Here is a 14,664-nt window from a genome sequence, read left to right as displayed (position 1 = left end):
CTGGCTGCTCTGGATATCCCCCATCTCGCTCTGTTGCATCTGTGACAATCACCAAAGGAAGCAGGGCCAGCAGAGTAGGGGCTGGAAGCAAAATCAGTTCCTGAGAAGACGGATCATGCACAGGCCCTGTGTGCTTCTCAGGGTCCTTTGCTCCTGGGTGGAAGGTCTCCTTCATGCACAGCATGTCATGTGGTCCCCGAATTTATGGAGACTGTGAAAGAGCCCAAACCCGGTAAACCTGCAGGAACATGCTGTGTTCTAGAAAGGTCCTGGACTGGTTCCCATGGATGAACTTAAGCCAAAGAAATTCTGGCTTGAAACAATTCTGGCTGGAAACCATTTGGTTCTTGCCTGCTTACCAAGCCCTGACTGGGATGTCCTGGACTCTGTTTTAGGACCTTTATTTTTTATTTAATTTTTGTCCTCATGGTAAAGTAGCCACGATGGATGTAAAATGGATGAAGCTATAAGCAAAGAGTGAATTGTAAATTGAGCTGAAGACCCTGTGGCTGAGACCCAGGTCACAGGTTGTATAGTGTGGGATAATGACACAGACCTGGGCTCTGGGGGGTGAAAAAGACCACAGGGCACCTTCAGCCTGTTATTTCCCGCCTTCTTATGCTCAGAGGGACCAGTAGGAGTTTTCCCTCAAGACATTTTCAAAGGGCCACCCAGGCCAGTCGACGTGCTATGAACCAAATCCAGGTGCCTCTAGTTTTTGTCAATAAAATTTTATTCAAATATAGTCACGTTCATTGGTTTATCCTGCTCCCACAACTAGACTGGATGGCCAACAGAGCCCTTGACATTTGTCACCTGGCCTTTGGAGAAGACTGCCCATTTCTGACCTCAAAATGAAACAGCAGCTGGCCTTTGAAACAAAATCTTTTGGTGTAGGGACTTCCAACACTAAACCAAGCAAGATACCTGCCTTTGTGTATACAGATGTGTGCATGTGTGTTTTGTGGGTGCAGATGTGTGCATGTGTTTTGTGTATGCAGATGTGCACACATGTGTTTTTGTGTGCTTGGAACACATATGCTCGGGTACATGTCCTACAAATGTGTGAAGGCCAGAGACGAACCTCAGATGCTGTCCTTGTGTTTTTGAGACAGAGTCTCTCTCTGGGTCCTGGGGCTCACCCGTCAGGCCAGGCTGACCAGCAGTCTCTCCTCTGGGTCCTGGGGCTCACCCGTCAGGCCAGGCTGACCAGCAGAGAGCTGCAGGGGCCGCTAGCTCTCCCTCTCTCAGCTCCAGAATTACAAATGTGCACTGCCTGGTCTAGCTGGCTTTTTACTGGCTGCTGGGGACCAAACTCAGTCCCTCTTATATGGGGAGCACAGCATCCATGGAACTGTCCCCCTCGCCCCAAGAGACCCAGTTTTTAAAATGAACTCTTCCTTATCTGAAGCTTTCATGGCCATCATGGAGGAAGCTAACCTCACTTTTTGGTTTTGGAAAGTTCAGGTGTGCAGACTTTGAATCAAACTTTTGCTTAGATTTGTGCCGGAGTGCTGAGTTCTCCCCAGGTGCTTTCTCCTCTATCTATCTCTCCTTCCTGTAAAACACAATTTTTATAAGAATGTCTCTAGAAGTTGCCTTTAACCCTGTGAATATGTAGTTGGCTTCTTGCCTGACTCTTTATCTCAGAGTTTGCTCTGAGAAAATCTAGAAGCATCTAAACAGCAGAAAGATTGATGCTGATGGTAATGGTCCCTTTCCTCCTCCGGACCCCACCACCTTCTATCCATGTTCTTGCTTCCAGCTCCTCCCAGCATCCCCAGAGCCGCCTGAGCTACAGACCTGCACTCAGTTTTGCCTGGGGAACTAGCCATCTGTCTGGCAGGCCTTGAAACCATTGGCAGAATCACGGGCTGATTCTAAGCAGGTGGCATTCTGGTTGGAGCACTGCCTTCTCCACAATCCATCTGAGCGAGAAAGGCTGCTCAGGTGATGTCAGAGGTGGCAGCAGGGGCTATTTCTCTTGCCTTAATGACTGCTTGGTACAGGGCCTTGGGCAGATATGGGAACATGGTGGCTTAGAGGGTTTAAGGACCAACTTTAGTATGATATTGGAGAATTCTTATTAATTTTGTAGTACAGATATTAGGGAAGATTTTTGTTTTTAAAACAATAACTAGGCATTAACATTGACAGGAGGATGCTGAGCCTGGTCTTGCAGCTCTTGCTCTATTCTGCAGTTTGCAGAGCTGTTGCTGGCAGGCAGGATCAAACAGGCTCACCAGGATCGCCTACGATCGACTTCTCGGAGCCTTTAGAGGGTCTTGGTGGTGTAGATAATGTTTCTGAGTAACTTCTTCTTACCATGCACAGAGCGTCCCTCTGTGGGGTCACCTAAAGTATCCTGTAGACAGCACCAGTGTCATCCACTAGTTCAGATAGTGCTCGAGAGTGAGCTAGGTCAGACAGCCAAGTTCCCCATGGGTTGGTGCGGGGCATGAGGTTGTTCATGAATTCAGGGTCCTGGGAGGCTCTGAGTCATGACAGACCTCGGGGTATTCCCTTGGAGGATGCGTCCTACCCAACCCCCTTATAAACAAGCATCTTGTCATCACCCCCTGCTGTGACCAGTTCCTGCCTGTAGGGGGCACTCATGCTGCCCCTGGAGATTGTACTGGTATTGCCCTATTTTGACTTTATTGAGCATGCTTGACAGGAACAGCAAACCGTTGCTATGTTACTGGGCAGTTATCCAGGGCAGAGGTCACAGAGCCAGTGTGTTTGCATATAAGAAACTTGAAACTCTTTAGGTTTGATTTTGTAGGTTCATACCCAGGCATGGTGGATGTCGTAGGGATGGTTGTCAAACCTTGGGCCTGTTGCCTTACATAGGCAATGGGCCTTTGGGCCCCTGGTGCTTTCTAAGACTCTGTTCAGGTCACCTTGGTGGTTTAGTCCCCAAGTCCCCACCTCCCCCTCTGTTTTCTCTCTGATGGTACTGATGATCAGCTGAGGGGAGCAGACTGGGTAAGAAGAGGGCCCTGGCTCTTGTCACCCACTGCATTCGGCCCCTGCTCAGCGTCAGGAAAGTTGCTGTCCACAGTCATGTCATGGTGACGTTACTGCAGCTGTTAGGGTGAGAGCCTGGATCCTGGCAGCCCTAACGAGCCAGCCTTGGTCCCCAGTCTTCAATAGGTCAATTAAAGACAAAGTAATGTAAAAACAGGAGATTTATTCAATGTGGCCACACTGGGAAGAGGAATGGAGGTTCAGTGACCCCCAAGTCCGTCTTCTGGGTTCTGACATGAGGTTTAGATTTAAAGAGAGGACGAGAAACCCACACAGCAAAGCAATCCTGGTCAAGGTATGGTCCCGCCCATCACTGACCATTGGCTCAGGTTCTGCCCATCACTAACCCGTCAGTCATTGTCTGGGCTCCCGTTTCTCCTGCAGGGTGTCTGACAAGGCATGAGACCTGAGTGGAATCTCTTCCTGGGAGATAAGTTCCTGAACCTGGCTTCAGCCTTTCCCTTATCCCAGTGTGAGGTTCGTGGGAAGATATCACTTTTCCTTGGAGTCAGTTCTCTCACTAGTCCTATTCCGGATGCACGGGAGGGCACATACGTCTAAAGAACATCCTGGTTACTCCCGGTGTGGGCACAAGGATGAAAACGGTGCTTGACCTGCTGGGGTTGGGATGGGATAGAAGGTTCTAGTTCACGTTAGGAGCACGGGACAGAACATGGCACATAGCAGCATACTGTATCCACTGCTGTGTCCTGTGGTAAGGATGCAGCAAACCTTGCTTCCTGATTCTGTGGTCTTGGCCTGGGGCCCCTGACCTTCAGCCCTGTCAGCCTGTGATCTGCCACCCACCATGGTCTCAAGGCTGATCTGACATTGGTGTTCTCAGTCATTCCCTGGTGTCCTTAGTACACGCCATAGCCACACACCACTCTCGGCTGAGCCCTCTGTTCTGTACCCTCAACTCTAGCCTGTGATCTTTCAAATCCCAATGCACATACCCCTGCTAGCAAGTTAGTTTTTCATACATCAATGTTAACAAATTTATTTCTTAAATTAGAGATTATTCAGTGAGACACCACTGCTGAGGGGCTGGGTGGGTGTGTGCTTGTTTGTGTGCGGGTAGAGGTCATAACCTGTCGCCATGATGCCTGTGTTAGATCTGACTCTTCTGTGTTCATGTGTTTTCCTGGGCTCCCTAGCATCTGGGGCTGGCATCATCCCCACTCTGCCCTCTCGGAAGAGTCCAGCTTTTGTGATTCTGAGCCCTTTCTACCCTGAGTTCAAAGCCCCTCCTCACCCACCCCCAGTAGCTTTCATTTCTCAAGAGATCCCCCTGCAGCAGACCCTGTCTGGGCTCCTCCTGGTTTTCCCTGAGGTCAGCAAGCTCTACCACAGGGACAATGCCCAACACCACTTTGGAACCCTCAAATCGAGTAGCGAGCTCTTTTCCATTCTGACGTTCCTTTGGTATCCTCCATTAGACTCTGGGAGTGGGAAGGACTCAGTACAGAATTCAGAGTTCTTCATCACATTCCGCGGTTACCAGGGGCTTCCAGAGCCCACCTCTTGTTCTCTCAGAAGCCAACACTTTGAAGGACAATGGCGCCCGTAGCTCTGTCTGGAAGTCTGAGCCATCATGGTGCAAAGCAGCCCTCTTCAGACAGTGGATAAGTGAGTTCGTGAGTGAATGAAGTCATCAAGGAGAGAATGAACGGTTTTCCTCTGTGGTCTGGTGTAGACGATCCCTGCCCACCCTGAGACCCCCGGGTCCCAAGTGTGTGACGTCATTCCCCAAGGAGCTGGGCTCTCTTCCGATGACATTTAGAAGGGAAGGTGTCTTGGTAGAGAAGGAAAGAGGAGGCTGCAGGGGAGAAGCAGAAATGCCCGTTCACACTCTACTTGTGTATCAGAGTTGGAAGGTTTCTGTACCCCGATATTAAGTCTCTCTGTTGATACAGTCAATCAAACCAAGGCGGATGAAGAATTACAAGTCCAGGTTTAATGAGTAAAATGCTCCCGGACGGTCTCCTGGCCCCCAGAGAGGAGACAGAGAGAAGGACCTGGAAAACCACATGGGATTTCCTTAAGAGGCCTTTTAAATACCCTGCAGGCATGGTCCCCGGGCGCCTCTGAGGGGAGGAGCCACTGTTTCAAGGGCTTGTGGGGATTTTTGAGACTGGACGGGGTTTGGAGTGAGCTCAACCCCACCCCCCCACTCCCCCACCCCCGCGCCCACACTCGAGGCTGAGATCCACCCAGACAAGAGTGATGGACTGGGAGGATCCGCTTTCCAGCCTTTGAAGCCCTGTTTCCTGGAGTCTCTGGCTGAGCAGGTCTTCCTTCCAGCAGCCTTGAGTGTTGTAGAATGAGCTACAGGGTAATAGCTGAGGGGACAGGAGCTCATGGGAGCTCAGAGGGTGAGGACTCTGTCAATAAGGGCTTGGAACCAGGATTCCCATGCAGTGGGCATAGAAACCAGTCCTGCGGTTCATTGAAGCCAGCCAGGTGTGGGGCCCAGAATTGCTTTGGACTCTTGCTTTCATGGGCATTGTGCATGGGTTTCCCTGAGCCTGAGGTGGGGCAGGTGGGACGAGAGTTGCACATGGGGCTGGATGTGTGCCTGCATGTGAATATGTCACTGGAGGAGACCCAATGCTTCCCTTGCTGGGGAGTCTCGGGAGGGAAGTCTCTTGTGGAAGCCGGTGTGACAGCAATTAGCTGCTAATGCCTCAGAGGTGGCAGAGGTGGCAGAGGTGGCAGAGGTGGCCGGCAGTTAGCACTCCTGCGTTACTCAGAGACCCGCTAATGGGACCCACTAATGAGGCCTTTGCACCCTCTCTTTACCAGAAGAAGGTGGATCTGTGACTCCAGAGAGAGGCTCCAGAGAGAACTCGTGGGAAGGAGGCAGTAGGGTGCTCACCTGTCCCCTCCCTCTGAAGACACGCCCATGGTCCTTAGCAAATATTTACCAAGATGTGCACAGGGCACATTTCCTGTGTGGTGTGTCAGCACAGCCATGGGGTGTCTGGGGGGCTGTACCTGCTCAAATAGCCCAGGCTTTCTCTCCTCAATGAGTTCCCCATACACAAGTTCAAGGCACTTGCCCATCTCTGTCTGAGGTGTTTGAAGGTAATCTCTCTCCAAATGCCAGAACATGTACGCACGCTGACCTTGCTGCTTGGACCCCCTCCTGGCCTTGGGTTTGAGATACTTGGGGTAGGAGGAGGTGAGGGGCCCAACTCCAAAGCTCTCAGACCTCAGCAAGCTTGTCCCACCCTCTCCCATGAAGCCTTTTGATTCCGTGTTGGTGTGAGGGCCACTAGGAGCAGCTGCTCCATGGTACATGGTTCATCTGATATCATGTACGGAGTTTCTGACCTGAAGATTCTGCAGTGGTTCCCTGCTGAATTGTTGATCACAGTCAAGTGCCTCACAGAGTCCTGCTTCTCACCCTTTGCCATCCCTCCCTGGACATCCTCCGACCTTCACAGCCGGTTCTGCTGGGACGCCAACTTCCTCTGAAGTTCAGTAGCTCAGCTCTGCACAGCCTTCCCAGTACCTCCTGCTGGCAGGGCCAGTATGCAGCCCAGACTCTGGGTCAGGAGTTCCTTAACCCATCTTGCATGTACTGTGTTTACATTCCCTGAGCCCCAGGGAGAGTGCCTCCCCTCCCCCGCCAGAACTCTGTCCTGGACTGGAGGTCCTAGTGGGAATGAATGTGGGAAGAGTGAAGACCTCCATGACCATACATGCACACACACGAATATGCATGTGATGTGGTTCCCATGGTAGGTGATGGGTGGGATGAAGGCAGATGAGGGGTGGGTGAATGTCAGGGACCATCTTCTATAGATGAGCACACTCTATCTCTACTAACGCTTTCTAGTCCCTGTCCCACAGGCAACTACAACCCAAGTGTTCTATGCCTTCTCCCTCCTCTATACATGCTGTCTCCAGACAAGTCTCTGGTGCACAGTTGGTGCCTGTGCATATTTGCAGAATGGTATGGAGTGGATGATGGATGGATGGATGGATGGATGGATGGATGGATGGATGGGTGGGTGGGTGGATGGATGGATGGGTGGGTGGGTGGGTAAATGAATGGATGGGTGAATGATGGATGGATGGATGGATGGATGGGTGGGTGGATGGATGATAGATGAATGGCAGAATGGTATAGAGTACATGGATGGATAGATGGATGGATGGATGGATGGATGGATGGATGGATGGATGGGTGGGTGGATGGATGGATGGGTGGATGGATGGGTGGGTGGATGGATGGGTGGATGAATGGATAGATGGATGGGTGGATGAATGGATAGATGGATGGGTGGATGAATGGATAGATGGATGGGTGGATGAATGGATGGATGGGTGGGTGGGTGGATGAGTTCTTAAGTGAAGGGAGGATTGTAGTCTGATGAGAAGCCAAAGTTCCCCTTGCTCTCCTCTATACAGTGAGGATGACCATGTGTCAGAGCCCAGGATGACCCTCCCTGAGCCTATGCTGACCATGGAGGTTGGGAGAGTCAAGCAAAGTGACAATATTGACAGTGATAATGAGAGAGGAGGAGGAGGAGGAGGAGGAGGAGGAGGAAGGGGAGGAGGAGGAGGAGGTAGAGGAGAAGGAAGAGAAGGTGGCTAAAGGAGAGGAAGAAGAGAGGAAGAAGGAGAGGAAGCTGGATCTCCTGCCCACTCCCCTTACTCCGTGTAGAAGCAAGTCACACATCACAGCAAAGACAGATATCCCTACCCATCACGACAGACCATAGTGCAGAGAGGGCACAAGATGGTAGGAGAATGGCCAACACTTCGTACTGCTATGAAGCATCAGAGAAGGATGGAGGCCAGGGCTGCCTCTGGCCTAAGTTCTCAGCGTTCTCACCAGCCATCAGTGTACAGTCCTGAAGGATGGGCAGGGCTGACAGCAGGGGCATGACAGAGCACACCCACCATGAATGTACTGTCGTTAAGGCTGGGCAGTTACTGTGGGATATTTTACTCTTTTTGCTTTTTGAGAGGCCCACCACCCAGCTCTCAAATAAATCAAATGGAGGCTTATTATTACTTATGAATACCTGACTTTAGCATGACTTGTTTCCTGCTAACTTTTCTGTCTTAAATTATCCCGACTACCTTTTGCCTCTGGGCTTTTATCTTTCTCTATTTCTGAATACCTTCCTTTACTTCTTTCTCTGTGGCTGGCTGTGTAGCTGGGTGACTGGCCCCTAATGGCCTCCTCTTCTTGATCTCTTGCTCCTCTTTCCTTGCACCCGGATTTCTCCTATTTATCCTCTCTGCCTGCCAGCCCCACCTATCCTTGCTCCTGCCTTGCTCTTGGCTGTTCATCTCTTTATTAGGACCAACAGGTGTTTTAGACAGGCACAGTAACACAGCTTCACAGAGTCAAACAAATGCAGTGTAAACAAAAGTCACACTCCTGAAAATAATATTCCCCAGCAGGCAGTGACGATGGCAGGGGCATCAGACAATATTGGCAGTTTGTCTTCCTCTAGCCAGGGAGCACCTGAGGTGGGGCTGAGCAGGGAGTGATATATCTGGCTTTCTATATCTAAGGCTCCCAGAACACAGGGCAGGCATCCAGTGTAGGTATACGAGGCCGAGCTGCCGGCACTTTGGCCAGGGTCCTAGTGATCTGGGTAATTAACAGAGTCATTTGGCTGACTTGTAGTTTATAATCTTGGTGTGCTGCTGCTTTCCCTGGCTGCTAGGATGCTCGGCCATTCATGTGTCATCCTCCTCCAGGGCCCACATGGAGTCTTTTGTGGGAATCCGCTAGTTATCTGTCTTGATGGACTTCCCCACCCCGACTCCCCTTCCTCCAGATTCCTTCTGCGACTCTTACCCTTCCATACTATGTGCCTCTCGGGTGACTGGAAGCAAGAAAATACTGTGCCCTCAAATGCATTTGTTGACATCCCCATCACGTGAGCCGGAGGTTTAGGAGACTTGGCCTATTCCCATCTTATGTCCTGTTGTGCCAAGAATGTTGCTGGGACCAACAGACTGGCAGTTCCACACCCATCTGGCACCAGTGGGCGGAGGAAGGAAAGGGAAGGGGGAGGCTCATTAGATAGATTGCCTTGGGAAGGGAGAGACCGTCTGCATCCCGCATGGACTGTGTGGCCATGGAGAAGTAACAGCAGGAGGCATCCAAGACTGGCCTGCCCCTTTCAGCTGTCCTTGTCCCTGGTGTGTCCTGTTCCTATTTGTCAGGACAGTGACGCTTGTGACATCGTAGTGGGGAATGGCCTCTTGGAACCCCCTCATGTATTGGTCTGCGGTACCTGCAGGGAGGTCACATTTACAGAGCAGCCCTTCCCTGGTGGCGAATGGACCCCAGGCTGTTAGAGGTTCAGGGTGTGTATGACTAGGCTGAAACTCCTGATGTAGCCCAGGCTGTCTCAAACTTGCAACAATCCCCCGCCCCCGCCTCTGCCTCTCTGCATCTTCATGCCCCACTTGCATGGTGGTTTTGACCTCTTGGTTCTCCTTGGGTCTGTCGCCGTCTGTGTTCCTGGCTCTGCCTGTTCTCTTCCACATCTGTATCCTGGTTAGGGATAGGAGAGCAAGCAAGTCAGTCTCCAATGGATCTGAGACAGGCAAACACAGGAATAAGTGGGTAACCTGGATGCCACTTATTTGGGCATTTGCCCCCTCTTCTAGTAACACACTTGGCAGCTCTGCTCTTTTACCTGCCTGTACTATACACACACACCCCTCTACAAACAGTGCTCCTAGTAACTCGAACCCCACCCAGGTCCCTGCCTGTATCGGGCTGCACATACACTCCCTGTTGAACGAGGGCTGTTTTTCTTCCCTTGACAAACGTCAAACTTGACAGTTCCCCTTGATCATACTCTATGTCCAGGTATGAGACCAGAGAAGGATGATCTGACCTGAGCTCATTTTGGGGTACATTCTCGATAAGACAAACAATGTCCTGAAAGTCAACTCTGGGGGAGAAAGCACCATACTTATCATCTTATGTCTGTACATAATTAGACACACACATGATAACAATCAGAAGCATCATGTGCGGTAGAGAAATGACTATGTGACTAATTGTCAGTCAGAATAGAGAACAGTCCTATCTATGCTCCTCAGTGACCAGCCCTTCCTTCTCTTGAACACCACGAAGGAAACCACAGAAAATATACCATTGCGTCCTTGACTCATGTGGCCTGCTAGTTCCTTGCATCCCATTTATAAGTGGTACTCCCTCACTACTTTTGCATAAGCGGGTTAGCTTTTATTTCAGTTCCTTGATTAGGAGACCAGGATCTGGGATTATATCACACAGACTGAGACCACAGGTAACAGGTGGGCCAGCAGGTTGCTACTGTCCTCAGAGTGACACATCACACTACTTGGAATTTCCTGGGGATCTGTAGATGGAGACTACTCTTTTATTTCCCAGCCTCCCAGACCTGAATAATCACACAGAAACTGTATTAATTAAAACACTGTTTGGCCAATGGCTCAGACATATTTCTATCTAGCTCTTACATAAATTAACCCATTTCTATTAGTCTATGTATTACCACACGGTTGTGGCATTACTTCATTTTCTACGTGTCTTCTTTCCTCCAGGGCTGGCTGGCGGCTACCTGACTCTGCCTACTCTCTCTCTATATATATATCTCTGTTTGGATTTCCTGCCTTGCTTTATTCTGCTAAGCTATTGGCCAAAATAGCTTTATTAATCAACCAATAAAAGCAACACATATACAGAATGGCATCCCACATCATCCATCCGTCTGTGTATACCCTCTACTGTGTGCACATGTCCTAAGTCACCAGGAAGGAGGGACCCTGTTGTCTGAGTTTCTGTCCCTTTCCATTCCTCAGTCATTAAATCCCAAAGAAATCACACAGAGGTCTACATCAGTTATAACCTGATTGGCCTAATAGCTCAAACTTTTTATTAATTCTTTAAAACTTATGTTAGCCCATTATTCTTGTCTATGTTAGTCACATGGCTCGGTACCTTATTTGGTGAGGCAGTCACATCTTGCTTCTTCTGTGGCTGGGTCATGACTGCAGACTACAGAATCCTCTTCCCAGAATGTTCCTGTTCTTATTGCTCCGCCTCTACTTCCTGCATGGTCGCCCTGCCTATACTTCCTGCCTGCTATCAGCCAATCAGCATTTTATTAACCAAGTACAAGAAACAAATGTTTACAGGGTAAAACCATTGTCTCACTACAAGGCCCAAAGACCAGATGCTCCCCCGCCCCCGACCACTCAGGGGTCACCTTGCTCTGCAGCCGTTACCTGGGATGGTCTGATGGGCAGACCTGTGCTGTGTTCTGCTGCTGTGCCTGGTCTGTGCCCAGCCCTTGGACAGCTGATGACCAAGGGAAGGGGGCTGGGGGAACTTTGTGGTTCCTTGATGCCTATGTATATAGGGCATAAGCCAAGGGCTTGGCACAGTCTGCACAGGGAGAGGGTGAAGATTTCCTGGAGGGAAAAAACACTTATCTGAATACATTGTTTACATCCAATATGTGTGTTTAACCTACAGTCCCCAGATAGCATGCATCCCAGGATAGCTATGGATGCAGCCCAAAGCACAACATGTTTGTAGATGACAATGTCATGTCCAGTGTAGAGGAGAACTGGGAAGGAAAGCAGTGTGGGTAGTAGGCACAGCATGTGCAAAGGTCCTGGGGCAGAGGGCAGTTCATCATGCAGCCCATCAACCCTTAGACCATGACGGTAAAGTTGTAGGGTGGGCAAGGTCTGTAAACTGTAAGGGCTATGGGAGGAGAGTCACCATGGAAGGAAAAAGGATCACACCACTCATAAATTACCCTGCCTCCTGTGTGTACTGTGTCAGAGGAGGCTGGAGAAAGTCCAGCGCTGCGCCCATTCCCTGAGCTGTCTATGCGGTCACGTAAAGAAGGATGATCGCCTGGGTCTCTGGAGCCTCATAATCATCTCGTGAGAACCTTCCCTGTTCTTATCTTGCAGATGAGATGGACCAAACTCCCCCAGCACGCTCCGAGCCTCTGGTCTCAGGGATTCGAACTCCCCCTGTGCGGAGGAACAGCAAGCTGGCCACACTGGGCAGGATCTTCAAACCGTGGAAATGGAGGAAAAAGAAAAACGAGAAGCTGAAGCAGACGACGTCAGGTATGGACCTGGGGATGGCCTGGGTACCTGGGTACCTGCAGAGGCCAGAAAAGGGGGTTAGATCCCCAGGAACTGGGGTAACAAACAGCTGTCAGATGCCAAAAATGGGTGCTGAAAACTGAACCCAGGTCTCCTGGAGGAGCAGCAAGTGCTCCACTGCTGAGCCATCGCAGCCACAAGGGCTCCCATTCGCTCTCACAGACCACACTCCACAAGCCCTCAGCTCACAAATGGCTGTTTCATGGCTCTGACCCTTCCATTTAGACAAAGCAGGGACCTGATTGTGGCCCTCACTGCTCCTAGGATCTGCCTGGGTAATGCTGAGGGTCAGAATCCAGGCTGTGGTCCAGTTTCTGTCTGAGCTCTAAGAATGGTCTAGGGATGCTCACCCCACCACCTCCTCACCCAGGGATCCAGAAGGTTCTCACTCACTTGTACTGCACCCTCACCCCCAAATCGGTGGGAAATGGTATTGCGCCATGTTGAACTATTGCCTTTGCCATCTCAGAATCAACCATATGATTGGTTCCAAGAGTGCAGTTAGACATGCATGGTGTAGATGATGGAATGACCAAAAGAGAGGCCACAGTAGCAGGTGCTGCAAGGCCGGGGCTGGTAGCATCTGGCAAGCATGCACCTCTCTGTGATGACCCCTCTTGTGTGAGCCTACCCTCTTCTGAGAGAGAAAAGGACTCAGAGAGAGGCTGCAGACCCAGGGCAGGAGTGCTGGTGGGGACTGGAGCACAGGCTACCAACCCTGGGCTCCTGGAAGCTCAGCTTCAGCTTCCTGAGCCACCAACCCCAGGAGCCAAGAAGCCTGGGCCTTAGGGCCCTCCCGCTGCGCCGCTGGCCTATTAGCTGCAGCTGTAAGCAATTAGTGAGGTTGCTCTGTGTGTGTGTGTGGTGTGTGTGTGTGTGGGGTGTGTGTGTGTGTGTGTGTGTGTGTGTGTGTGTGGAGTTAGCTCCCCAGCCCCAGGGACCTGCCAGGCAAGTGCCTGTCTCAGGCTATTGCCTCTGGGGTCCCAGGAGTCCCAGCTTCCTGCGCAGCTCTGACACATGCATGCCCCAGGGCTGGGAGGATGGTGGTGACAAAGCCACTCACCCACAGCGCGCGGAGGGGGGGGGCGCGGGGGGGGCGCATAGATGGCAGCAGAGGACTCAGCATCCACTCTTGTGTATGCAGCTTACCAAATTATTTTAACCACTCAAGAAGTTGATTGACAAATTACTCTTGACAAGAACGAAAACAAGGCGAACTGTTGAAGAATTCGCAAACGTTCCCAGTGTGCCAGGCGGGCAGGAAGCAGATGAAAGCTGGGTCCTGTCTCCAAGGTCCTGCCCAGAGGCCAGGGTTGACTGAAGCAGGTGACCCCTGTGACCCTGAGTGCTGTGTGATTGGAAGGCTGGGAAGATTGGGTCCGTGGCTCTGGGCCCCTAGGTTCTTCAGCACTGTTCCTGTTCGGGGTTGTCAGGCTTCTCTGGCGACCTTGAAAGCCTGCAGAGATACCTGTAGCAGCCCTGCCTTTGGGCTCCCAGCTTAGGCATTTGGAGATTGGGTAACAGCATCATAACCCACATCCTTACTCCCAGCCCCTCAAATTTTAAGATGTCCAGTCCTCAGTCCGGACGTTAGGATGAGATGGAGCAGAGGCCTCTGAGCTCTACAGAGCATGCGGGGTCTGCTGTCCTTAACTGACTCTGGGTTAGGGATCAGACCTGAGGCAGTGCTAGCAATGTCCTATGTCCCAACCTGCCTAGGGGGAGCATCCCAGGGGCAAGCTGGGGAAGGCTAGCCTGAGAGCCTCAGATGCTCTCCCTTCCTCCTCCTCCCCCCTCCCCCTGTCCTCCAGTCAACCCTCATTGTGCCCTCCTCCACACCACTGTCACTTGGAAATTGGTTGGAAGTTGAGGCTTCAGAAAGGAAGCTCACCTGAAAGGGCCTTGTTCTGTTGCATCCTGAGTCCCCGTCCGTCCATCCTTCATCCGGGTGGTCCCGGTGGGCTCCCTTCTCTGCGTCTGATTCCACACTGCAGCCTGTAGACGTCTGTCCTCTCCCTACTGGTCACAAGTAGAGACCAGGCCTGTCCTGCTCAATGCCCGGTACACAGGGCACACAGTAGGCGCTCCGGCAATGTGAGATCAGTTGTAGTGGGTGGAAGGCCTTCTCATCCCACGCTCTGCAAGGATGGAGACAGTTTGGTTTTTCCCCCCAGGGATTCCTGGCGCCTAACTCAGAACATGGCTTGAAGTCATACTTAGTAAATACTTTAGAATGTTTGCATTGTCAGCCCTTGTGGGTACTCTGAACTCTGACAGGTGGGCCACCTCTGTTCTTAGCCACCTGCCAGAGTTTTGCCCCCAACATAGACAGTGTCTTTGGGACCCCATTGACAAGCAGGCTTCACTCCGAGCTTTCAAAAAAAGCATCTGAGATCTAAGTAACTGTGTGTGTGTGTTTTTTTTAATTTGAGGTTCATCTATGATGTGTGTGTATCTGTGTGTGTGTGCATCTCT

At 51.1% G+C, this 14,664-nt stretch overlaps 1 protein-coding gene across 3 annotated transcripts in view; it reads left to right on the top strand.

Moving 5' to 3' along the window:
* Phactr3 (phosphatase and actin regulator 3) overlaps positions 1-14,664 on the top strand; it is a 201,617-nt gene that overhangs the window by 116,296 nt on the left and 70,657 nt on the right. For all 3 annotated transcript variants that reach the window (XM_057780692.1, XM_057780693.1, XM_057780691.1), the window contains exon 2: positions 11,989-12,150. In XM_057780692.1, the coding sequence (XP_057636675.1) occupies positions 11,989-12,150 (162 nt within the window). The remainder of the gene's footprint in view (positions 1-11,988; positions 12,151-14,664) is intronic.

This window comes from Chionomys nivalis, chromosome 9 (genome assembly GCF_950005125.1).
Source record: "Chionomys nivalis chromosome 9, mChiNiv1.1, whole genome shotgun sequence".
NCBI classification, from domain to species: domain Eukaryota; kingdom Metazoa; phylum Chordata; class Mammalia; order Rodentia; family Cricetidae; genus Chionomys; species Chionomys nivalis.
This window is presented reverse-complemented; position numbering and strand designations above follow the sequence as displayed.